The 27946-nt window shown below is 36.7% G+C and overlaps 1 protein-coding gene across 1 annotated transcript in view; it reads right to left on the bottom strand.

The window, feature by feature from the left end:
• FAM227B (family with sequence similarity 227 member B) overlaps window positions 1–27946 on the bottom strand; it is a 193274-nt gene that overhangs the window by 33926 nt on the left and 131402 nt on the right. Inside the window, exon 12 of the mRNA XM_076004349.1 lies at window positions 614–711. Within this exon, the coding sequence (XP_075860464.1) occupies window positions 614–711 (98 nt within the window). The remainder of the gene's footprint in view (window positions 1–613; window positions 712–27946) is intronic.

The following is a 27946-nucleotide window of genomic DNA, read 5'->3' on the forward strand; positions in this document are numbered from 1 at the left end:
CAATAAAGACTGTAACAGAATTAAAACCTAATTAGCAAATTAAGAGATCAAATTTGGAATTTTAAGCCAATAACCTCATCAAATCTTGACAGAAGCAACACAAAGTGGCAAATCTATGAAATCTCTACTTGCAAGGCACCTTCAAGAATGTGGAGAAGCTAAGCATTTAAGACTCAAAAGTAATAGTATCTACATGTGGTCAGTTATTCTAGGACTATGGCTTAAGAAGTAAGACAGGCTGACCATTGCTGGCACTCCTTTGAAGTTCTTGCAACTTTGATGCTTACTGAGATCATATCCATGTGAAAACACTAGAAGAAATCTTTGTGTGTCAACCCAAGGAAAAGTGGTGACAAGAAGTGTTGTGAGGAAAAGGTAAATGCTATGATTTTTTTTTTTTTCATTTAGAGAGAGGGCTATTGTCTGTAGAAAATAAAACTTTTTAACAGTAAGATTAAGCCCTTCAAATAAATCTCTTTTTACCATTAAATCTTTTTCTAAAATATATGTTGAAAATGTAATAATCCACATCACTTACATGAAGTGTAGTCAATTGAATTATATTGAAAATTAAACAAGTGAGAACATTTTTTATAATTACTCTACTCCAAACCTTTGTTGCTGGTCTTGATAATCTCGACTCATCCCTAGATGTGGAAGTTGCATATGCTCTTGGGTTCTTCAAAATTTTTACCAAATTGAAGTCAATAGCTAAAACAGAAAATAAAATATTTTTTTAAATTCTGATATTGATGAAAGCAACACAAAGTGGCAAATCTATGAAATTTCTACTTGCAAATCATCTTTAAGAATGTGGAGAAATTAAGCATTCAAGACTCAAAAATAATAGTATCTACAGGTGGTCAGTTATTCTAGGACCATGACTCAAGAAGTAAGGACAGGCTGACCATTGCTGACACTCCTTTGATGTTGTCCTTGCAACTTTGATGCTTACTGAAATCCTATTCATGTGAAAACACTATCACAAAAAGGCATGATGTACCCCTTTCTCCTTCTGGCAGTGTACCCTAAACATGAAGAAAGGTAAACATGGATGAGAGAATGTTAAGGTATTGCTATAACTTGACTCAAAAAGGAAATATATATATTCCATGTCATATTTTTACTAAATAGGGCTTTAGAGTTTATATTAATAGAATTCATTAATTTATAATATCTCATGTCACCTTCACAATCCATTCTGAATTAAGTAACATCGTGTACAATTTACAGTTGAGAAAACTAAAGTGCAAGAAATGCTATGATGTGTTTAAGCCACCATTTATTAAGTAGCAGAAGGAAAGGACACAGATGTAAGTCTTTGGCTTCTCAGTCTAGAGCTCTTTACAAGACACTCTAATTAAAAACAGCAGGAAACTTGGACCGCTGCCTGTCAGAGTCCAACTTTTTCCTTATTCTGACAGCACATTCAGATAAGCAAAGACTTGATAATCTTTCCTTCTAACCAGCAAGAATATACATGAGGGTACAAAGAAAATCTTGCCACATCTTAAGGGAAAAGAGACCCATGTGACTTAATTAGCCATATCAATCAGCGTAAAAGCACAAGCTAGGTGTTAAGTATATCTTAATGTAGAGCAGAGGAAAAAGGTGGTCTGAGAGGTTTGTTCTAGATTCTTGCACTGATTATTAGCTACTAGGAAAACTAATCAGATCTAAAGATTGTAATATTGATGACAAATCTATTAAGAGTTGGGAAAAGTCACTTGGGTTGATTTTTGACATTAGACATAAAGAAATATTAGACATTAGCCTGAAATATTAGAGGCAGGTAAGTGTTTAATTTCACCACACTTTAAAGGATTGGTTAACAAGGAACCTACATTTTAAAATTTTGAATGGAACCAACATTATTATATTAGGTTGGAATTAGATGGGCAAGAAAGGTGATATACCATATAGTTTTCTTAAAACTTACTCTGTTTTGAACCATTCTTAAATATATATGTATGTAATATCATTTAAGTTTTAGTATTCTATGAACAGGCATAATTTCAATAATAAAGGAATCTCTACTGCATATTCACTGTACCCACAATAAAAAGCTTACTTTTCAGATCACCTGACCTCCATTATAGAATTACTGTTAACAGAAAGTAACATACATTAATATCAGACAAATAGCTAAGCTGGGAGTAATGGCGATATACAAAAAGTAAGAGAAAAATGACAAACACAAAGAAACTTAAGAAAAAAAAGAGTCACCTAGATATGAGTCATAAATAATAATAAAATGATTGTATTTACTATCTTTTTTCCTCCCACTTTCCTCTAATACATTGATTTATTTTAGGAAAAAAATATTAATTTTCCACTTGATTAGAGTTTTCATGTATCTTCTGTTCTCAGCATCTCTGGATCCTTAGGAAGATTACCTACAAAACCAAAAATTACTCTATTTGATAAAACTATAATAAAATATATCTTAACTATTCTTAATAAGTCTTTAGAGATTTCAATAGTGAAAAAATGTTCCAGTCTTCCTTCATCTGCACTGGGAAATTTTTATTTTCATAATTACCCCTATTTACTTTTACTTTAGTGTCTCCTTAAAAGGGAGACAATTACACAAGTAAGTATGGCTTTCTCTATCCACTTTTGCAGTTTTTATTCTAATAACCTTTTTGAAATGCAAATAACTCATATTTCTTGGCAAAATTAAATTTCTGGTAAGCTATATATATGTTAATACAATAATTGAATAAACTATAGAAACAGCAGAAGCATTACTTTTAGCTATACATTTAGAATATACACTTTAGGTATCTCCTAAGACAATTACACTCAAGAGTTTGTGAGGTTTCCCCTCAGGCCAGGTCTCCTCTCTTGTTTATTAGGGGAATGAATGTAACTCCCCTCCACCAATTGTTTAAAACACATGCATGTTAAACTGAAGTTGCATTCTGGAAGCAGAGTAGTGTATTAATTAATCACATAAACCTTGGAGTCGGATGGGCACACATTTAAATGCCAGCTCTGCCATTTGTTGACTAAGTGACCTTGGGTAAATTAATTACTTTAAGACTCAGTTTCTCCAAACATAATTACCTCATAGACTTGATAAGTGGACAAAATGAGAACATTTATGCAAAACACAGTGTCTGGAACATTATAATATATTGTATAAATGTTAGCCAATATTGCTATTTCTTAAGGTATATAAAAGCAAACTCTATGACTTCATACTTATAAAAACTTTGTTGAGAGAAGCAATATATACTTAAGAGTAACTAAATTTTATCTATTCCTTTAGAAAATCTGAAATACATTCTTGAATTTAGGTAGACCACTAAAGAGGTATGTATCAAAAATGATTTTTCTTAGCCACCTGTAGAAACATTTTTTAAAACCAGATTTTGCTTTGTCTTTTATGCCCTTGGTTAATATTGTGCAATATTATAGACTTAGCTTTGTCTGTATTTGCTATCAACATAGTTCATTACATTATGCAGCACTTTTCTAGGGAGAGTGTAGCAATCAGTTGGGCTGTTCAGAAATATTCACCTTTTCATCTCTCCAAGGTATAAGGTAGGACAGCAAACCTCTAAGCTCTTTGAAGATAAGTGTGGCCATACAGCTTTCTCTGGGCAATGAAATAAAGAAATCTGAGCTGAAATGATGTGTGTTTTGGGAGCTTTAAGAGACAATGTGCAGCCCTCTTGCTATATTGACAAGAACTGGAAGGGAAAGGACTCTAATAAACTCAATTACAAATGAAAAAGGAGAGGTCACAACAGATACCACAGAAATACTAAACATTTTCTTTGAATACTATAAAAACCTATATACCCCAAAACTACATAATGTGGAAGAAATGGACAAATTCCTGGAAACCTACAACCTCCCTGAGTTCAACCATGAAGAAATAGGATTCCTGAACAGACCAATATCAAACACAGAAATTGGAGCAGCAATTAAAAACCTTTCTAAAAGGAAAAGTCCCAGACCAAGATGAGTTCACACCCAAATTTTACCAAACATACAAAGAACTCTCACCTATACTACAGAAATTATTCCACAACATTGAGAAAGATGGTATCCTCCCCAACTCATTCTATGAAGCCAATATCACCATGATATCAAAGCCAGGAAAGGATACAACAACAAAAAAAGAAAACTACAGACCAATACCCCTCATGAATATAGATGCAAAAATCCTCAACAAAATTTTAGCAGATTGAATCCAACAGCATATCAAAAAAATAATTCACCATGATCAGGTGGGCTTTATCCCAGATATGCAAGGCTGGTTCAACATACTCAAATGTATAAATGCAATACACCACATAAATAAAAGCAAGAACAAAGACCATATGATTTTCTCAAGAGATGCAGAAAAAGTATTTGACAAAGTCCAGCACACCTTTATGATAAAAACTTTTAACAAAATAGGCATAGATGGGACATACCTTAAAATTATTAAGGTCATGTACAATAAACCCACAGCCAATATCATACTGAATGGGGAAAAACTGAAACCATTCCCACTTAGAACTGGAACCAGATAAGGTTGCCCACTATCTCCACTTCTATTCAACATAGTGCTGGAAGTCCTTGCTAGAGCAATTAGACAAGAGAGGGGAATTAAGGGCATCCAAATGGGGGCAAAAGAGATCAAACTCTCACTCTTTGCCAATGATATATTATATCTAGAAAACCCCAAGGATTCAACCAAGACACTCCTTGAATTGATAAATGAATTCAGTAAAGTCTCAGGATACAAAATCAATGCATACATATCAGAGGCATTCATATAAGCCAATAAGAGTCAAGCTGAAAATCAAATAAAAATGCAGCACCTTTTATAATAGCCTCAAAGAAAATTAAATATCTAGGAATATATTTAATAAAAGAGGTGAGAGACATATACAGAGAGAACTATGAAACACTAAGAAAAGAAATTGTAGAAGATATAAACAGATGGAAAAATCTACCTTGCTCATGGATTAGCAGATCAACATTATTAAAATGTCCATACTACCCAAAGTGATCTACAGAATTAATCTAATCCCTATCAAAGTGCTATCATCATTCTTTATAGACCTAGAAAAAATAATTCTACTCTTGTATGGAACTAGGTAAGACCTCATATAACCAAAGAAATCTTAAGCAAAAAGAACAAACTGGGAGGTATCAATCTACCAGACTTCAAGCTTTACTACAAGGCTATAGTAATTAATTTATTAGCATAAGCCCCTAAGATTTTGTTGATGTTTGTTACTACAGCATAATTCAGTCTAACCTTATTGATATAGGGATCCACAAGAAAAAATACTATCTTATCTTAGCATGAGGATTAGATGTGCTTAATGTGCACAAATATTTGTTTTATTTTTGGATACAGCCCACTTATATGATATTGTCATTTCCTTTGCCTTGGCAGAGCCAAGCCGATTTTGTGGGCCAAGTTTAGCAAAAATAAAAGATCTTTCAATAGAATTTCATGTTCTAACCTCATTTCAGACATTTATCTTCTTTCCTATCTCATTTTTAACCTCTTTTCCTTATCTGTTTATTTAAGATGCTATTTTATGGTATTGTATTTAACACATTTATATAAAGCTATCTAAAGGAATCCTTATGGGAAAAATATAAATATATTGCCCATTGTTTTAATAAAGAAGGGTTTATATATGTGATATACAATACGAACTGACCTGTGTGCTTAGCCTTACTTTTCAGTTACCTTGAAACAGCCTAACAACTGAGACACCACTATTAACCTGGTATCTCCAATAGAAAGCATTGTCTTTAGGAAGAGCATGGGATTAAGATTCAGGAATCTAAATTCTACTTTCAATTTTTCCACAAACTATATATGTAGTCTTCAGGAACCCACTTTCCAATTTGGTATCAACTCTCATTTGTAAAAATAAGATCTTTTAAAAGAGTTTAATTTATGTTCAAAGTATGTTCCTTATTTTAGATTATATGACAGGAGGAGATAGACCAAATTAATCTACTTCTATTAAGTAGAAAACCCCCCACAAATATGATTTCTTGAGCCTGAATCTACTATTTTCTGTTTATTAATTTATTCATGTATTCTTTTAAGAACTATCTCTTGTAGACTATGTGAAAAACACTGCAAGTTTCAAGAGAAATAAAGGATACAGTCTTCAACAGCTAATAATGATCGAATACCTTGATAAAACATATATAGGTCATACTCATAGAAAATGCAACATCTATTACAGTTAATATGAGATGAAGGGGGCAAATAGATTGTATCAGAAATGAAACTTTTAGGATGAGACAGAGACTATTTGTTGGATGAGGTGGTGAGAGAAGTCTCATTGAAAACTGACTAGATTTTCAAGGAAGTTCAGGCATGGAAAAAGAATTCAGGCCAGCGGGATGTACACAGGGTGAGGTTGGGTGACAGGATATTTGGGCAGTACCATGAGAAGACCACCTTGGTTGCAGCAGTGGGTTACCTTAGGGAATGTCCTTACTTTCAGAATGTGATGAAGAAAAAGAGCAAAGGATATTAAAATGGAGTGGTTATCTAAGCATGGGAAGATTTTTATTAATAAAATGTGTCTTTTAGGAAATAATGGACTGAACTGAAATCTTTGAGGATAATTGAAGTAACTGGTGGGTAATTATGAGTTCATTTAAATACTATAGTTGCTTAAGGAATGATATGAGTGATGTGGTTTTACCCTGTAAGTCATAAATAAAGTTGTTAATGAGCCTAATTGTTTCAAATGGTCATAAACTTCATTTCCCCATAGATTATTTCTAAAGGAGAAAGGTAACATGATAGTCTATTGCAAGTTGAAAGCAATTGTGTCTCTTTTATTTATTGTCATCTAATAATTTTAAAATGTTTCCAAGGGCTTCAAACTTTTTGTTAGCTGAGTGTAGTCCTTTGTAATAGCAACAGGAATGGACCAACCCTACCACTATGAAAATGAAGAAAAGAGAAGCCAAGAAAGGAATGTATACCTGTTACTCTAGAAGAATAAAGAGTATTTTTAACTTAAAAATTCAAAACAAAAAATTCAGAATAGTGAAGCAAAGTGATAAAGAACTTACATTTTGGTGAGGTCAATGCTATATATACTTTATATGAAATGCATACATTTCTTTCAAAATGTGGGCAGAGGGGTCAAATGTAGCAGGGGGAAAAACTTTTGCAAGAGTTTATTGTGTTTTCTTCTTAGTGTAAATGTTAAATGGACAGTGCTGTGGTTCACCCATATCATTTCCTCTTTGTTTGGAGCCATTGTGCTCTAATGGGAAAAATGCTAGCAGAAGTCCTAATGACGCAGCATCAGTTCCCCACCCTTTCACCAAAATCTTTCCATCAGAATGTTTACTGTAAGCCAGACTTCTGTACTGAGAAAAGAAACTAGCGTTTGATTGCATTATTTTAAAAAACAAATTATAGGCTCTAAAACTCTTTCCATGGGTGGATTCTCAATATTCACCACTAACAATATGCCTTAAAATAAGTCCATATTCCAAGATCAGATTTACAAAATTTGGTTCTGCTTTTAATTACACCAAGCTCTTTTCTAGCGAGTGAGAAATTAACAGTTAAAATGAATGATTAGAATAAGAATTAGCTCTTATAAGGCTGGTAATCCCAAATTCTTTCATCTGGCTACCACTAAGCTCCTACTCGGCCTGCTGAGACTAACTGAATCCAAACTTAATCAAATAAATCACACCAAGAGAAAGAAGACCATCAGAAGCTTCATTTGCAAGACCAAAAGACATTAATAGAATTTGTGGAAAGTTTGAATTAGTTAATACCTTGGAAGAAAGACTGGGTGCTACTACAACATCATCTAGGAACAAATTTTTTTTTAAAAAATAAATTGGTACTACTATATTATAGTGGAAAGTATATGGGAAATAACAGAATAGTGTGTAAGAGTGTTCTTTAAACATCAAAGGGCATAAGAAACACTTGGGAATTTTTTCAAAATGCTCTTTTTTCAAAATTATTCTTTTTATTAAGTAGGTTTGGGGCCTAATAACATCACAGGTGTTAGTGATACTATTGGTCCATGAAGCCACCGTTTGAGAAGCAAGGGGATAGAGTACACAGCTGGAATAGCTCCTCCCTAATGATGTAACTTTGAACCTGCGCCCTCAGCTGCGAAATGATACCATTAACACCAATTTATAGGATCAGTGGAGGAGTAAATGAAATTATATTTGTGAAGTGCTAGGCAAAGATGACCTTAGGCACAGAAGGGAAAGCAGAGAATATGGTAGACAATGCTGGTAACTTGGTAGATGTGATGGTGAGAATTTGGAAAAGTTCTAATTGCTTTAATTGTATCATTGAAGTGGAAAGCAAAATTACCATCTAGATTGAGGAGAGGGAAGGTGGTGCTGGAGACAGATATGTAAAGAAAAAGGATGGAAATAGTTGTCTAGGTGAGAGGGAGAAATAAAGTAGTAGAGAATATAGCATGATTGCCTGACAGAATCAAGGCCCATTTCAGTTATATAATCATGACTTAAAAATGGGACTAGTCAGCATGATTTTATGATTGCTCTGTGGATATTTAGCTGCACAAGTTTAGGTATAGAGAATTAACTTTAAGTTTGTGGCTGTTTTAAGTAACTGATAAAATGAAGAATTGGAAAAGGAGTTGAAGGTGAATGCAAAGTGATAGCTACAACAATTAACCATACTATTTAATTTAGGTAAGGAAGAGAGTGGGGTGAGGAACAGTAGTAAGCTAATAAGGTCTATATGTTGCTGAGATTGTTATATTTGAGATTCACAAGGCCGCAGGACAGAGAGACAGAGTCACCGAGGCTGTAATTATTAAAAGGAGTTTTATTGTCTAGCTCGACCTAGGGTCCAAGCCCCCAGAGTGCCAGTGCAGTGACCTCTTCTCCGGGCAGGGACCCTCCTTTGTGTGTTAGTCTTTTTTTATAACTTAGTTGTCTACACACTGGTCATGCATCTACCCCCACAGTGATTTTCACTTCAGCCTGCCCCTGGTAGGCCCTAACCTGTTCTGGGTCCCAGCTGAGAGACTCAGGTTTCTGCTCTCTTTGTCTGTTTTTTTTTTGCATCCTATAATATACTCATAATGCCTTGTGGTTAGCAAACAAGCAGTAAACAGAAGCTGGAAGGTGTCTATTGTCCTTATAGCCCAGTATCTTACATTCCCCCCTTTCTCTTGGTTCTTACGAGCATTTTTGCTCGTATTTAGGGTCTTATATCTTTTTTATTTTTAAGCTTTTTTTTTTAAGACTTACTCTTTGGTATTGCTGCTGCAGTACCATAATGTAGTATTTTTTAGACTCATTTAAAACTGATTGGCTTAAGCAGGGGGTTAGGCCTGTCTCTAGTACAAGGTCGGACATAGGATATTTTAGTGAAAAGAGGTTGTACTTGCCATTTTTACTCTCTGCTATTTGTGATTATACCCCACCATTTGGCACAATAATAACCTCTAATACCCCCACACTGACGGTTTTTCTGAGGGGGACGGAATTTTAGACAGGCGTAAAACTTATTTTGGCTTACAGAGGTCTATTTTACATTTTTTTTTATAGTCCAGTTACTTAAGAACGGGGGATTAGGGCAGCAGCAGGGCCTCTCGAGGATATTGTACTGTCTGTGCCAGCTTTTTTAGGAGACTGACTTTTTTTACGTTGAAATATAAATTTGGCCACCAGGTGTTTAGTGGCTCCGCCTTTGAGGTGCTATTATATACCTCATAGGTTTCTAAGTTATTTTTTATGTAAGTTTATATGGCAGATGTGGGTTCTCATTATTAATTATAACTGCAAAACTTTTGGTCTAAGAGCAGGATATTTATAATGCACTTGCATATGAAACATAGAACAATATTAAACCCCATTTTTGCAGCTTAGTCTAAATCTTTGGGGTAACTAGTCCCAATCTGAGTCTTAGAAGGGCAATCGGCAGTTCTACCAGAATCTGAGTCAATAGTCTTGTTTACTCTGCAGATGCCACACGGGTCAGCCTGGTCTTTAGTGGATTTGTGAGGTCTGCTGTCGTCTTTTACTCGTCTTGCTGTCGCTTCTGCTCGTCTTTACCAGCTGGTCTCACGTGGGAGTGGTGGATCTAGGTTGCTACTCTGTCAACTTTAAGAGCAGTGGGGGTAACAAAAATAATTTGAAAGGGTCTTTTTTATTTAGGCTCTAGGGTTTTACTGTTATGCCATTTTACCCACACCTAATCCCCTGGCTGGTGATGGTGATACAAGTGTTTAATATTCTCACTCTTTGGCGCAGTTGTCTCGTAGATGGCCTGGAGAGCCGGCCACACTTGGCTGTGAACACTTTGCAGAGCTTGTACAGCTTGCAGCACTTTTTTGGGGTGTTCCGGGAGTGCCTCAGGGCTCACCCTAGGGATTACAGGTGGAGGGGTACCATACACAATCTCAAAGGGGGTTAGGCTCAAATGGTAAGGGGTGTTCCGGGCTCGGAACAGGGCGAAGGGAAGGAGGGTCACTCAGTCTCTGCCAGTCTCTAGGACCAATTTAGTTAAGGTCTCTTTTAGGGTTTTGTTCATTCTTTCTACCTGTCCTGAGCTCTGGGGATTATATGCACAATGTAACTTTTAATCTGCCCCCAGTGCTCGGGCTAGCCCTTGACTGACCTGACTTGTGACGGCTGGCCCATTGTCAGATCTTATGCTCTCTAGCAGCCTTTACCTGGGAACTATTTTTTTTAGTATTTTTTTTTTTGCTATTATTAAGGCAGTCTCTCTTTTAGTAGGAAAAGCTTTTACCCACCCTGAGAAGGTGTCTACCATGACCAACAAATACCTGTACCCATATTTTTTAGGTTTTACTTTTGTAAAGTCTATTTTTTTAAATAATTCTGGTTGCCTTCTCTGCTCTCTGGTACCTGCATGGGTCCCTTTGATCCTCCCCGGCTGCATAACCTGGCAGACACGGCAGTTCTGGACAATGTCTTTTGCCATCTTTTTTTGTGATTTGAATCTGATTTTTGCAGTGTCCAGCAACTGTAACATTTTTTTTTTTCTCAGATGCGTCGTCTGGTGCAAGTGTCTTAGTAGGAGGTTCTTCAAGGCTTCAGGATCTACTAGGCGATGCTCTCTATCTTGGAGCCAACCATTCTTACTCTGTGTTGCCTGCAGTTTTTTTTTTGGCCCAGGTTATATCTGTGCTGGAATAATCTGGTTGGGGGGGTATCTTTTTTATTCTAGGAGGTGGCAAGCTCAAATATAGAACATCTGTTAGTGCTGGTTCCTCTGTAGCCCTTTTTGCCTCAGTGTCTGCAGCCCGGTTGCCCTGGGCTTTAAAAGAATCCCCCTTCTGGTGTCTCGGAATGTGGACTGCTGCCACTGCTTTTGGCAACAAAATGGCTTCTAGCAGCTGAAATATTTTAGGCTTATGTTTGATTTTTCTGCCCTCTGACGTGATGAAACCTCTCTCTTTATAGAGAGCCCCATGTATGTGTACTGTCTCAAAGGCATAGCGACTGTCAGTGGACTCTCAGCCTCTTTCTTTGGGCCCTGCGGAGGGCTTCTGTCAATGCCACTAGTTCTGCCTTTTGGGCTAATGTCCCCTGTGGGAGGCGTGATGCCCAGATAAGATTACCCTGCTGCTTATTCACTATAGCTGCCCCTGCATACCTGTGTCCCTCCTGGACAAAGTTGCTCTCATTGGTGAACCAGGTTAGGTCGCTGTTTGGAAGAGGGCGGTCTTTTAGATTTTTTCTGGCCATCTGGGTCTCGGCCAAGATCTCGAGGCAACTATGTTTAGGTGTTTCCGGCTCAGGATCTGGCAGGAGTGTGGCCGGGTTCAGGATGGCAGGAGTCCGGAACTCAATGCGAGGAGTGTCTAACAGAAGTTCCTGGTAGTGAGTCAGCCTCGCATTTGTAATCCATCACCCTGGTGGCTGCTTCAGGATCCCCTCTGTGGCGTGAGGCATGGTAATTTGCAAATGCTGACCCAGGGTGAGCTTATTGGTGTCTTTGACCAGTAAGGCAGTAGCTGCGATGATTCGACGATTCGCAGACAAGCCAGCCAATCCCGCTGCTACCGGGTCTATTTTTTTTTTTTTTTTTTGACAGGTACGCCACTGGGCACCTCTAAGGTCTTAGTGCCTGTGTGAGCACTCTCTTGGCTATTCTCTTCTTTTCGTCTATAAACAGGTGGAACTCTTTTGTAGGATTAGGAAGTGCCAGAGCTGGAGCCTTTAACATAGCTGTTTTTAAGGCTCGAAAGGCACTCTCTATCTGCACTATTTTTATGTTTGTCTTGCCTTGCACCCTTTATATAAGGGTCAAGCCTTTTTTGCGAACCTGGAATCTAGAGGCGGCAGTACCCCACTGACCCCAGGAATTTTTGCACTTTTTGACATGAGGTCGGGGTGGGTATTTTAAGCACAGTCTGTTTTATTGCTTCTGTTAGCCACCTTTGGCCTCTTTTAATTTTATATTTTAAATAGGTGACTTTATCTTTGCAAATCTGGGCCTTTTTGGCACTAGCCCTGTAGCCCATTTTCTCTAGCACTCTGAGTAAGTCTTTGGTGCTCTCCAGGCAGGTCTGAAGGTTGGAGCAGCTAATAGTAAATCATCTACATACTGCAGCAGGGTCACCTCTGGGTGGTTGGCACGGTACTCACCCAGGTCTTTGTAAAGGGCTTTGTTGAACAAGGTGGGCAAGTTCTTAAACCTCTGGGGCGGTCTTGTCCAAGTCAGCTGCCCCTGGATCCCTCTCTCTTCGTCCTGCCACTTAAAGGCAAATATTTCTTGGCTGTGCGGGGCCACGGCTAGGCTGAAAAAGGCATTTTTTAAATCTATGACAGTGTACTAAATCAGCGTTGGAAGAAGGGAGCTTAGTAGGGTGTAGGGGTTAGGAACCGTAGGGTGGATGTCTAGGACACGCGTGTTGACCTCCCTGAGGTCGTGCACAGGCCGATAATTTTTTCTACCCGGTTTTTTTACTGGCAACAAAGGAGTATTCTAGGCTGACTGGCACTTTTGGAGAATCCCGGCGTCTAGGAGCCTTTGAATGTGGGGTGTTATTCTTACTTTAGCCTCTTGGGGCATGGGGTACTGTCTAACTTGGGCTGGCTCAGCCCCTGGTTTTAATTTAATGTATAGAGGTGGCCGATGCTTTGCCCACCCTGCACCCCCCGTTTTAGCCCAGGCTTTGGGAAATTTACGGAGCCAGTGCTCTATGTCTTTTTTTTGGCCCCTCACAGGCTGGTATAGTTTATACTTATCTGCCTGTGCCAAGGTCAAGATTTGAGTGATCTGGGGGCTGCTAATAAGGTTGCCTTTATCATCAGTTATTATTATTTCTTTTTTTTAAAAGTAAATACGGGCTCTTAATTTTGTGAGTATGTCTCTCTCTAATAGTGGGGTGGGGCACTCTGGAATGACTATGAAGGCGTGACTTACTTGTCCTGAACTTAAGTCTAACTTTTTCTGTGTAGTCCATTGGTAGGGCTTGGTTCTAGTTGCCCCCTGCACCCAGCTAGTTTTATTAGACAGTTTTTTTATGGTTTTAGTAATTACCGAATGTTCTGCCCCTGTGTCTTCGAGGAAATTGACCGGGTTCCCCTGCACTAGTAAAGTTACCCTGGGCTCGGGGAGGGGAACCGAACCCCGTCTCCCCTATTTATCCTCTATTTGCCCCACTACCATAACCTTCTCGGAGGATTTAGCCCTACCTCCCCCCTTTCTCTTGGGGCATTTTTTAGCCCAGTGTCTATGCTCTTTGCAATTGGCACACTGATTTTTGCCTAGCCTCTCTCTCCTGGGTCGCTCTCGGCCTCTTGCCCCTAGCTAACCTCCTCCCATAGCTGTAAGTAGGATCTTGGCCATTTTTTTGTTTACCCCGCGCGCCTCGCCCGCCTGAAACTTTTTATCTTTTAATTTTAGTGTCTCTAACTTCGGGTGTTTTTTTGTTATTATATACTTTTTTTGCCACTTTTAGCAAGTCTTGTGGAGTTTTTTTGCACAGCCTATCTATTTTTTTCACTTTTGCCTAATGTCTGGGGCTGCCTGATTTACAAAGGCCATTATGACAGCTGCTTTACTCTCTTTTACGGTGGGATTTATCGGAGTGTATTGCTGAAAGGCTTTTATAATTTTTTTTTAGGTAAGCTGCCGGACTTTTTTCAGGCCCCTGACGGACATTTCCTACCTTAGCCAAATTGGTCGCTTCTGTGCCGCTGCTCAGAGACCGGCCATCAGAGTCTGGCGGTAGACCCGGAGATGCCCCCTACCTTTAGCCTCATTGTAATCCCAGGGCGGCCATTTAAGAGGAAAGGTCTGGTCGGTGACTCAGGGGTTGATGGTGTGCCGTCCTCTCCTGGAACCAGCTTCTGTGCTTCTGCTTGGATTCTTTCCCTCTCTTTAGTTGTAAAAAGTACCTTGAGCAACTGTTGGCAATTATCTCAAGTGGGCTAATTTGTAAAAAAAAAGGACTGAATTTAAAAGGTTAATTAAATCTCTATCTGCTCTCAGGGGGAGCTCCCTCAAGGGCTCCAGATTTGGAGCCCTTTTAGCCTGCTGCCTAGCCCCATAAGCCGGTCCCCGCCTCAGTGGTTCTATTGCGGCCACAGGCGCCGCAGGTACCATCGCCGCCACCACCAGGGGGCGGGGTCGAGCAGGAGGGGCGCAGGTGCCACAGGAGGGCCCTGGGCACGGGAGCTGCAGGGAGGAGCACAGGGCGCGGGCGCGGAGGAGCGCAGGGCACCGGCAAGCGCAGGACGCGGGATTGGCGCCGCCATCTTGTTTGCTTTGGCGTCTCTCTCCCCTTACAAAAGTCTGTGCCCCCTCCCTCACATTCTTAAAGTGACTCACGAGGATAGACAACGGTCATCAGAGTCTATTCCATTCTTGAAAAGAAGAGGAAATCTTAGACACAGGACAAGATTCACTCTCACAATCGCACAGGTGTAAAGACAAGACAATGAGGCCCAAGTAACAAAATGATTAAACAGACGAATAAACAAAAAAACAAAAACAAACAACAACAACAAAAAACAAACTAAACAAATTAACCCACCTATTCCAGAATCTCTGTCCGGTCCCCTTTTGACCGAGCCTCCAGCTCTAAGGTCAGCCATGGGGATTCCAAGGAGGCCAGCAGACGTTTCTGTCTGGCCTCCACCAGCGACCCACCAGCGCGTCTGCCTAGGTCCTAATGCTGGTCTATAGTCTGGGGCTCTAATCTCTACACTCTTTCCCCGGCTCTGCGTCTTATTTAGCGGTCTGCGAGAATCCCGGATGAGCCCCCAAATGTTATATTCGAGATTCACAAGGCCACAGGACAGAGAGACAGAGTCACCGAGGCTGTAATTATTAAAAGGAGTTTTATTGTCTAGCTCGAGCTAGGCTCCAAGCCCCCAGAGTGCCAGTGCAGTGACCTCTTCTCCGGGCAGGGACCCTCCTTTGTGTGTTAGTCTTTTTTTATAACTTAGTTGTTTACACACTGGTCATGCATCTACCCCCACAGTGATTTTCACTTCAGCCTGCCCCTGATAGGCCCTAACCTGTTCTGGGTCCCAGCTGAGAGACTCAGGTTTCTGCTCTCTTTGTCTTTTTTTTTTTGTATCCTATAATATACTCATAATGCCTTGTGGTTAGCAAACAAGCAGTAAACAAAAGCTGGAAGGTGTCTATTGTCCTTATAGCCCAGTATCTTACAAGATTTCATTTATGATTAAATATGTGAAAAAATTTTGTAAATGTTCCATGTGTACTTGTGCTTGAAAGGAATGTATAATCTTAATTTATTGAATGCAGTGTCTCATCCACACACACACATACACACATGTATGCCAAACTTGCTAAAATTTTCCTAATAAATATTCTTTACTAATCCTTTTTGTTAGAATTAGCTATTGTTATCTAAGACAGGAGTATTAAAATATTACACTGTAATTATGGATTTGTCAGTTAATTCTTGAGTCTGAACATTTTGCTTTATATATTTCCAGGCAATGTTTTTGGTACATACATATTTACATTTATTATATCTTTGTTGGATTGTTTTTATCAGTAAGTAGTCTATCCGTTTTTATGTTTTCTTCCTTAAATTTTAATTATCTGATATGAATATTACTATACCAGTTTTCTTTTGGTGAATATTTACATGGTATCATCTTTTTCTATTGCTTTATTTTCAACTTTTCTAGGAGGTTTTAAGTATTTTTTTGTAAGAATAAAGATTTTTTTAAAAAAATCTACTCAAGACTTGCTTCTGATTAGGATATAGTATGCCTTGTAGGCAATGTTTCCACTTCAGTAACCAGAAAAAACTAGATAAATTACAAAATTACTATTTTTAAGGACACTGGAAATAACAGGAATAACAGAAGTTAAAATTCTAGACAGGAAAGAGCCATTCATAAGTGAACTGCCAATCTCAGTTATTTTCATCCCTTGAAAGTATTTACTGATTATGAGTACTGCTAAGAATCAAGCTTGGAACAGGCAGAAGTACTCCACTAGGAAAGAGATGAGCTATCAGAGCTTTGGACAGTTATGTAGGCTGGTATAAAATTTAGAGGAGTTCCATGAAGTTGGCAGCTAATTTTTACCATGGATATCTGCTGAGTTATGTGGTGATATGAAAGGCTGGAGCAGGGCTGGGCCAGAAACTTCTAAAGGCTATATGAAGTCTCTTACAGTTTTGACAGTGACTAGGAGGCAAAGTCCCACAAATACCTCGTTGGTTTTCCCTCAAGACATATATTAGATTTTAAAGATACGTGGTATTGAAGGGTAAAGAGTTAAGTTCAACACATTCAAAGGATAGAATTTAATCTCCCTCAAGTTTTCATGGCTGAGAATTCAGAAATTTCTCAGGTTCTTAACTAAAAGCCCATTGAAGGCCATACCTAAAGAGTAGAGATGAACTAGGGGTGGACTAATCTTACCAAAACTACAATCCAGCTTTGATACAGATCATGGTTTTCAGTCCCTCATCCTAAATAGGAAAAGGGATAACCACTTCTGGTGAAAAATAACATAATCTACAGGCTCTACAGTTCTTTCGTACATAATACTTGGTATGCAATAAAATATTAGAAGACAAGCAAAAGGCAAGATAGAGAGGCACCCAGATGACCTGTATACTGGATATTTTCTTTATTTTTATAGACAAAGGGCTTTAAAATGATATTATAAATATGTTCAAGAAAAGATGAAGAAAATGAATGGAAAATTTCACCAATAATTACAATCTGTTAAAAAACAATAAAATCTAGAACTGATTAATTCAACATCTGAAATTAAAAACTCATTGACTGTGTTTAACAGAAGAAGGCAGGATTAGTGAACTTGAAGTCCATAGAGAATATCCAAGTTGAAACATACACACAGAAAATGGAAAGAACATGACAGAGTAAGGGGGTCCTGCAGGAGATGAGAGAGAGAGGGAGGGAGGTACAGAGCAATATTTGAACAGATAATGACAGAAAAGTTTCCAAAACCAATGAAAGCCATAGATTCACAGATTTATGTTTTAGTTAAGTTTTAGGTTTAGCAAACCCTAAGAAGGACTAGTACAAAGAAAATCACACTTAGGCATATCATATTCAGAAAACTAGAGAGGAAGGAAAAATCTTGAAAACAATCAGAGTAAAAAAGATGCATTACTCTCCAAGGGGCAATAGGATTTTTCAACAGAAACAATGAAAACTAGTTTAAAGTTCCAAAAGAAAAAGCAAAACAAAACCCAAACCCACTACCAACCTAGAAGTACATACTCTACAAAAATATGCTTTAAATGTGAAAGTCAAACAGGGACATTTTCAGAAGTAAAATGAAAGGATCACGCATTCAGTATGTTTGAATTTTTCTATATGATTATGGTCATGTCCCAAGTCTTAATATAACTGTTAATAAATTTTGAGAACTTGACAAGCTATTTAACCTATTTGAGTCTTCATTTGTAAAACAGGGAGGAACACTCTATCAATCTTAAAGCATACTATGAAGATTTAGTATGATAACAAAAATGCTTAATAAACTTTAATCTCTACAGAGTTAGTCATTATTACGATAATCTGGTTTATAGTCCATTTATAATTTTTGTCCCTATTTGAACAAAATGATGCAGGTGTTGTCCAAAAAGCACATTGAGTGGTCACATCTTATATTCTAGACATGCTGTACCTATTAAAATGTAGTCTAAGATTTCATTAGCTACTTTGGTAATCAAATAATTTCAATTCATACTGTGCTTGCAATTATCCCTTTCAAATTTTATTATATAGCTAGACTTTTGGATTCACCTGGAGTGCTTCATATTTGCTCCTATTACATTTCATCTTCTCTGAGTCAGGTGATTTTTGAGATCTTGGTTCCTGATTCTGTTTTCAATTGGGTTAGCTATATGTTTCAGCTTTATGCTGATTACCAGTCTGTTTAACATGTAATCAATATATTTATTAAAATAATTAATAAGTACACAGAACAGTACCAGGGCTTTAGATCTGTGGCATGCAACTAGAAAATTGTCTCTAGGTTAATGCTGATATGTTAAATAGCATACTTTGGACATTGTCACTTATAAATCCACTATTATCTAGCCCTATTTCTCTGTTTTGTCTATGATATCATCTGTTTTGTCAAATCTCTTACAGTACTTCCATGATATACCTACTCTTATAGCCTTATTTTTGAAAAAAGAAGAGGTCAGAGCCTTTCTTATAGTGTAAGCTGAAACATTAATAAAGCCTTATTCCACAGTAGACTCTCTACAAACTAAAGACAGAGTCTGGAGATGCTCCATTCTAAAAATTATTTTTAAAAATTATATTTAAAAATAAAATATTTTAAAATATTTGTTTTTATTGTTTTGGTTTTGATTCTTTAAAAGCTTAAATTTTATAGAGTTGACTATCTTTATTATCTATCATTTTCTCAAATATTTAAAACTTGATTTCCATTTTCCACTTTGTTCATTTTTCTCATGTCCTCCATATCCCTTACCACCTTTTCATCAGTGCCTTATTCTCTCTTGGGTTTCTTCCAATTTCACTTTCAGGTCTGTGGATGGCTTTCTTTTCCATATCTTTTCAATTTGACCTTTCACTAAGCTTTTGCTTTTATGCTTTGTGTTTGTCATTCATAAAAGTGAATCATTACGTTTTTAAATGTATGGCAAAATATTTAGTTATAATTTTCTTCAGGCCTGGCACGGTGGCTCACGCCTGTAATCCTAGCTCTCTGGGAGGCCGAGGCGGGCGGATTGCTCAAGGTCAGGAGTTTGAAACCAGCCTGAGCAAGAGCGAGACCCCGTCTCTACTATAATATAAAGAAATTAATTGGCCAACTAATATATATAGAAAAATTAGCCGGGCATGGTGGCGCATGCCTGTAGTCCCAGCTACTCGGGAGGCTGAGGCAGGAGGATTGCTTGAGCCCAGGAGATTGAGGTTGCTGTGAGCTAGGCTGACGCCATGGCACTCACTCTAGCCTGGGCAACAAAGTGAGACTGTCTCAAAAAAAAAAAAAGATTTCTTCTACTCCATGGGATCATTTTTCTGGTGAATATCCTTCATCTGTCATTTGTTTTTCTTATTCCTTTCCCTCGCCTTCTCCCTCTTTTCCCCTTGTTTTCGGTAGCCTTTCTACCTTTTCATGGTGATGATTTTATTTATTTCCTAGTTTTGGAGAGGAAATGAAATTTGTGCTGTTTTTTCTTCTCCTTGCTGTTTTTGGATGCCTTCCATCAGGAGAAGGGGAAATGACATTTTTATGCTTCCATCTTCAAACCAGAAGTCATCCAACATGTTCTCCAACTTCTTATCTTGAAAAATTTTAAACTAAAGAAAATTTATAAAACTATGACAATGAATACTCCATGCCTTGTATTTAGATCCAACAATTTTAAACATTTTGCCACATTTGCTTTCTCTGTATTTCTTTGGTTAAATCATTTTGAGGATAAGTTGCAAACTCTGCTAGCATTAAAAAATGGAGCAAAAAAGTATTTAAATATCTATGATTATTACTATTTATGCCTATGCATAATTCATGTTCCCCAGAAGTAGACCCTGTGCCAAGGATTCAAGTGCAAGGTGTTTATTGAAAGGACAAGGAACATGGGTTGGAGACAGGAGAAGTGATACATGAAAAGAAGAGCAGCCAATGAACGATGCAGTCTCAATCCTGCTACCACAGTGGGTGACTGGATCACTAGGAGAAAAAGCATAGAATGCATGCTTCAGAATGATCCTAGCCAAGGACTGTGGTGGGGAGGGAAGTTGTGGCATTTGTTAACCCTCTCTCATCAGTCGCTGGTTAAGGAATTTCCCTCAGGGGGTACTAATTCTTGCCCTCCATATGTGGGTAAAGTGAGTTCTGAGAGCACTCTAAGATATAGTCACTGTCTAATGGAAGGCAGGCTGGTTTGTAGGGAGCACCAATAAGTTTTTCGAGAGCTAACTCAACATATTTGAACAAAAAATTAGGAATGAAACTGTTGAGAACAATATACTCATGAAATTATTGAAATACAAAAACACGTAACAGGCAAAGATAATCTTGGTAGGAGCAATTATTAGATTGAGATTAGCTGTCATCTTTAGCTGTATAGATGTCATCATATAATTTTTGTCTTTCTCTTATATTGACTAAAATCTGCAGTAACAACATTGAATCAAGCAGTGATTTTAGTGTATCACCATTAAGTGTGATGTTCTGTAGGTTTGTTGTAGTTTCCCCATAGCAAATTAATAAAGTTTTCCTATGAGTTTTGCCAAACTAAATGTATTTAATTTTTGTTAAGAATTAATATTAAATCATGTTAAATTTATATTTTTGCCATTTAGTAAGATGATCATATTTAAATTCTCTTGTGACTTGTTTCCTCATCTGGAAAAGAGGAAAGGAGTACCTATATTCTTTTATTATCTCTCTCTCTCTCTCTCTCTATATATATATATATATATACACACACACACATATATATATATATAATATATATATCTATAAGTTAGAAAAGTGCCTGGCACATAATAAAATCATAAAGGCTCAATAAACGCTGCTATTTTAATCATTATTGTTATTATTATTTTCCTCCTGTGCAGAATTATCTCCCGTTTAACTTTCCTGTAGTGCTTGCTGTGGGGATCTGAAATTACTTTAAGTTTTATTCCACTTCTCTCTCTGTTCTGGCAAACCACACCTGATACTATAATAGTTTCATTTGCAAAATGAGGATAAAAATAGTGCCAACTTAATAGAACTGCATTATTTAATTTTATAAAATGCTTAGAAAATTGCCTGGGATGCAGTAAGTGCTATGTAAGCATTTGACATATAAAATAGATACATATGCTAGCAGATTAGTCTCTGTTTCTTATTTTATTCATCTCTGCTTTTACTGTTTATTAGGCTCATTCAGGCTCTAATCATTTTCTTGTTCTCATTTCTTTTCAGGCTTACCATCCCTTAAGCGATTCCTGCTAATTCTCACCTATTAATGCTGCCACTAGAATTATCTAATCATCTCCTTCTTTCAAAACTCTACTTCTACCTCAGATCCTCTAAAACACCCTATTTATTTTTTGCATCCACTCCTCAGCCCTTTAGGCTTCTTTAAAGGGAAATTGGTCCCCTCTTATTCTTTTTACATATAACAGAATCAGAGAATTTAAATACTTGCCTATGTTACACAATTATTAAGAACAATAATTCAAATTCAGATATGTGTGACTACAAATCATCTGAATCATGAAAGCTCTTCATAGGCCAGTTTGTTCGATGTTATCTCTAAACACCTCATCATCTCACATGCACATAGCTTCATGTGAGTAGTTTTCAACAATTTCTAACTTAATATCTATTTGCTGTTTCTTACTAGTTCCATTTTTTTGTCTTCCTTTTTTAGTACTTAGGGTTTGGTATCTCCTCATTTACATAACACTTTCTATGTGTCATTTAACTTGTGAACTCTCAGAAATGAATTGCTAATGAAGAGTGAATCATTTTCCATGTTTAGTTTCCAAGATTTCTCATTAAAAAATAGGTTTCCAAATATTAACTTGATTTAAATGAGTACCCTTAGAAACCCCACCTTCATAAGGTTTATCTTAAACATAAAAAGCCTGTCAAGTTAGACTGCATGATTAGCTCTTTTAAAATTACTGGATAAAAGTTTAAATTACCAGAAGTTGCATCATTATGGGCTATTACTTGAGAATCATTTGTCTTCTATAATATGAAGTTATTCTCAGAGGAATACTGATTAGAATAGAAAACAGATGGGTTTTTCAAGACTATATTGAAAAAAAAAAGAGATAAACAAGTAGAAAGTTAATATAAAAATAACCTAAGGAAGTTTCAAGAAACTTGAAGCATGGGTATGAGAGAAAAAGCATTTGAGTGTATATGTGTGTGGGTATGTGTGTGTGTGTGTGTGTGTGTGTGTGTGTGAGAGAGAGAGAGAGAGAGAGAGAGAGAGAGAGAGAAAGAGAGAGAGAGAAAAGAAAGAGGGAGGGCAACCAAAGGAGAGAGAGAGCTAGAGGAAACAAAGTGAGAAATAAAAATGCAGACAGAAAGGGAAGGATGATGGAGAGAATAAGAAACAGTTTCAGAATTAAAAACAGAACAAAAGAAAAATTACTAAATCTTTGTAAATATTTGGTATTGCCAAGGAAATAGCATAGTGTAATTTTACCTGTAAATCAAGGAAATAAACAGAAAAAAAGATGTTTTCTCAGTCTAAAATAGATAAATTAAGTACAAATGAGATGAGAAGTATTGTTGAAAGAAAAAAATCCCCCTTGAAATCAAAATATAACATGTTGTGGGGGTGGTAAAACAATTCAGAAATTTTATATATTTTATCCTTTCTTATTCACATTTTTGAGAGAGAAAAAATGCTTTTGATAGTTTTGAGCTTGCTTTCTCACTTTATATTTCACTACATTGGCAATAAAATATATTTATTACTGCAATATACAACATGCCAAATGGGCTAAAATGGAATGGAAGGCATGAAGAAAGCAATCAAAGGAAGGGAGGAGTACCTCATAAATAATTTCATTACCATTTTTGAATCAATCTTTTAGCCAACCCTTTAGTTATACTATGAACTAGAATTATCCTTTTTAATTTTATTTATCCAAGGTAAAAATATATAATAAATATTCCAATAAACCATCCATTCTTAGGATAATTTAAAATATAGTAAAACTTCATATATTTGGAATATCTTAATTTCACAGTTTGTTACCATTCAAATTGAGTTTAGTTTGAAACTTGTCTTTTTGCTTTGCAGATATTTTCAAGATCATACAAAATAATAGGTTATATCAGATGTTGTGGAGAATTTAAAAATATTTAAGAGAGAAAGAAATTTTCAAATATCTTTTAGTACTTTCATGTCCACATTTGCAGATAAGCTGATAAGCTATTTCCATATTCTTTTTATTGATTCAATTAAGCAAGTTGACAGTTTGATTTATTATACATACAGTACTTGGCATTAAGAAATAAAATTTCTTTTAAAATACGCTATAATTTTGAATTTTTACTTATGCAGAAGCTTTGTAATCTCATGATACAATGTTTCCAACTTCTAAACTACTTAGGCTAAGAAATCAAAGCTATAATAATCATCCACAGCCAAAAAATTCTATTAGAAAGAAAGAAAACAATCTTATTTTATTGTTCTCTGGCCACTATCAAATGACTAACAGATTATTTTTTTTCCAAATTAGTCAATTTTTCTTGGCATTAGCTATATAAGGTTTTAGTTTTTAACATATTCTTTTTGTTGTGTAATACACTGTGGTGTTATATGCTTATATGAACTACTCTATTACTATGTTCCTCTACTAACATATTTCCTTCTATTGAAGGAAATATAGAATTCAAGAATATAAAAGTTTTCTTTCTGGTAAAATAACCAGAGAGAATAGTAAATATTGATTTCTTTTCAAAATGTGAACATTGTTATTTTTAAAAAGCTTCTTTCCCAGTATCATAAGAATTGAACATTATACATTAACTATATTTTGACAACTTTGAAATCCATTTATAAGCTGAAATCAAAGAACAAAGCTGTTTTAGGTTTTTACAATAAAGGTCCCATAACATAGCTTGACTTGTGGTATATTTCGTGTGTTACAATACTGGGGTCTATGATGTTCTGGTTGTCAGAGACATTCTTAATTAGGGAAATCAAAGAGGATGGCCCTTAACAGTTTTGTCAAAAACAAATTAATACTACACAAGAAATGCCCTCCTTTTGCACCAGATACCCTTAAAAAGAGATTTCATTTTTATGTCCACACTTTTGTGGTAATTGATTTTTAAGATGCTTCCTAGTTCTCATTTCAAGGGAGTAAGAGGTCCAGATCACTCTTATCCAGAGTGAACTGGGCTTTCAGTTACAGCATTCCTCTCACCCAAACTTTCCAACTGTCTGATTTTCCCCACCAATGCTGGTTCTCTCCCAGTCTTCCTTAGTTCAGCAGATGATACCACCATTTATTCAGTTACAAATGTCAGGCATCTGGAATTTAACTTTGACTCCTCTTTGTCTCTTATATTGCATCTATTATCAAGCTTTGTCTCCAACATATATCTACTCACTCCTTCCCATCTCCCCTACCATAACCTTAGTCTAAGATATCATTACTGACTTGAATTTGAACCACAGCCTCATAACTGGTCTCCACTTCAACTTTTTCCATTTCCAAACCATTCTCCATAAAGTTTTCAGAATGATCACATTACTCACTGATTTTTATTCCATTATACTTAGGATCAAATCCAAAGTCCTTACCGTTGGTATCAAGGCCCTACATACATAAGCTTTCTATCACCTGCCTTTCCTCATGTTCACTATGCTCCAGTTATACTATCTTTTGGACTGTAGAACACAAAAAGCTCATTTTTATCTCAGAATTTTGTTTCCCTTGTTACCTTTGTCTAGAATGCTCTACCTCCACTCCCATGTTCTTCTTATTCTCCAGATCTCAGCTGAAATGTCAACTCCTCAGAAAGACCTTTTGTAACTAGACTCCAACCACCCCTCTCCTTTCTGTTATTTGATACCATGGTAACCTATTTATTTCCTTCTGAAATATCATCATAATTCTTTTTATATGTTCATTACCTGGCCCTATCCTCCAATAGTTTAAGCTCTGAATGAGGGACCTTGCTTATCTTATTGAACAGTTTATCTCTATAATATTGCACGCTAACTGAATACATAGCAAGTGTTGTTTTGAAGTAAACAGCTGAGTTAACAGATTGAATAGGACCAAGAGCTTTATTGTGTCACTGAAAATTCAGTATGCAAAATTTCAAAGGAAATAGCTGATAATTGCTTACATGATTCTTGGATCCTTTGCACAGACTGAATATATAATAGGGAAGAGAGAAACAAAGGAGGAGAGAGAAAAGGAGAGAAGGTAAGGAGAGAGAAGATTCATCAGGAGGGTTTCTTCTCTATTAATCCCCTTCTGTTACTAAGAGAAGAAGTGAAGGGGATGTTCCTTCACCACAAATCTAGTGAGAGAGCCCAGTGTGTATGGTATGTTGAGAATCAGAGGACATTAGGAACAGAAGTCTGCATATTAGAAAAAGAAGATTAGATTTTTGTTTAGGAATAATGGGGGTGTTACTGATGACTTTATGGCAGAGAAATAACATGATTACAATTGTTCTTTAGGGAGCCTAATCTGAGTGCAACATTTAAAGAGGACTGGAGATTGGAGGAAGGAGATGCAAGGAGATGTATGAGGAATAGAATTGACATGAGCCATAACAATGCCCTGACCTAGGATGTAAAGGTGATAATTGATAAGAAGAAACAGGCGTGGAGGAAGTTGTGGTGGTAGAGTTGATAATTTTTGGAATTGATTAGAGGAATACGGAGGACACACTATATCTGAGTTAATAGTAAATACCATTGAGGGAAATATATGAGTCATGTTTGAAGATAGGAGGAATGTTTAGCTTGAAGAGGAGCTTACGTAGAAGTATGACCCTCCTTCCTCTTATGCATGAATTATTGTGTTAGCCACCAGTTTTACATGAATACATATTTCATGGGGTACCTGGTTTTTCATGGATATATGTTTATACTAAAGATGGTGGACTCCATAACTTTCTTTTCCTTCTTTACCATCATAATTACCTTTATTCTGCCTCTTTCCCCCACTTTTGAGAAGTTAATCTGGTGCTGAAAAGCCATGGTTTTAAAGCTAATGAATTAAACATTAAATCAATTTTGCTATTAACACATTGACATCCATAAAATATTTTTTAAAGAAAAATTGTTGTTGCTAGTTTTACCCCTCATTTTGCTGCCTTGCTATGTAGACAATTAATATGGAACCAAAGAATAATAATTTAAAACAATTCCATAGTGCTAATTGCACAGGTTCTTTGTGTTTTTCATGATGTTCTCCCAGGGGTAAAACAAAACTGTCTCCATTAGAATGTTTTACAACTTTTAGAAGGGCACTAGGCGGTTAACACCAGGCACCAGTGGATACCTCTGAATCAAGGAGATGAATTCTTTCCTAAAGTTAAGTAGTAATTTAAGGAGAACCAAGACAATCAAGAATGAATTATATAATATGCCTCCATTGTATAGAAATGTATAAATGGAAAAAAAAAACTCTATCTAGTAGCTCCCATGAGAGATCTTGCTCCAGGTATAAAGTTGGACTATGCAGTAAATTCATAAATATAATTTGGAAAACTTTAAATTTGGATTAACATTTTAAAAAACTTTTATAAATATAAAATTAAATAAAACAAATTTTTATAGACTCAGAGAGATACAAGAGTCAAGTGACATTTGTAAACTGAGATATTTATATAGTTGAGTCACAGGCACACCACAATTTTGAGCGTATGACTCAGACTTTGTATCTTATATACAGTTAGTTTAAAAATGTTAGGGCATTATGCCAAGGGTAAGCACAAAGTTTACATAACTGAGGATTTATAGGGACCTCAGGCTTGCTCAATTATTTTGGGGATTTTTACTACACAGTTTAAATTACTTTCTTTGACCAGGCTTATCAGGTTTGGATAGACACATTTGTACTCTAGCTTCCTACTATACTTAGAATAAACCCAAACTCCTATTATGACTTGCAAAGTTCCTTATGAACTGGTCCCTGCCTATCTTTTTAGCTTCATTCATCTTTCACTACTCTCCCATTATTCACGCACTTCATTCATGTTGGCCTTCTTTCAATTCTTGGAACGCACCAACATTTTCCTCCTACCCCCAACTCCTATCTACTTGTTTATGTTTGTTCTCTCAGTGGAATGCATACTCTGTAAGGGCAGAGGTCACTTCCAGAATATCCACCATTGTATCTCTACAAGGCTAGTACATCTGGCACCAAGTAGCTATTCGATAAATATTTGTTAAATAGATGAATCAAGGAGATAAGTAAGATTGGTTGTATGGCACGATCCAGAATTGAGGCTGAATTTATGGAACGGAGCTCACAGAAGAAAATATGAAGATAAATTCATAGTGTAAGCATGGCGGGGAGAATGTAGTAGAAATAAATTTTGGACCACAATTTCAGAAATGCAAAGAATAATAAATACATTTATATTTATAAATATAAATCCACCTAGCTTCAATTCTGAGCATTCCACCTTCCCCAGGTCGATGAAAAACTTAACCTCAGTTATTCTTACGCTTGAGTTTCCCTCTTTTGCTTTAAGATGGGAAAGAGTTCAAGGGCCAAAAGCCCTTATGCAGGGCCAAAACAAGGACCTCTGGCTGTTGAGTCTTTTGTCTACTCTGGGGTGTTCACTGACTCTATTCACACAGTTCCTTCAGGTCTGGGCTCCCTGTTGCTTCCAGATTTCTTTTAAAACACAGGAAATCTTTATGAGGGTGCTCATGGGCCCATCTGTCCAGACACATGAAGTAGTCTTTAGTCTCTGGAATTTTGTACATCTGCTGTGTGCTGTGATGCTACCAGA

Source organism: Microcebus murinus, chromosome 6, assembly GCF_040939455.1.
Source record: "Microcebus murinus isolate Inina chromosome 6, M.murinus_Inina_mat1.0, whole genome shotgun sequence".
Lineage (NCBI taxonomy): Eukaryota > Metazoa > Chordata > Mammalia > Primates > Cheirogaleidae > Microcebus > Microcebus murinus.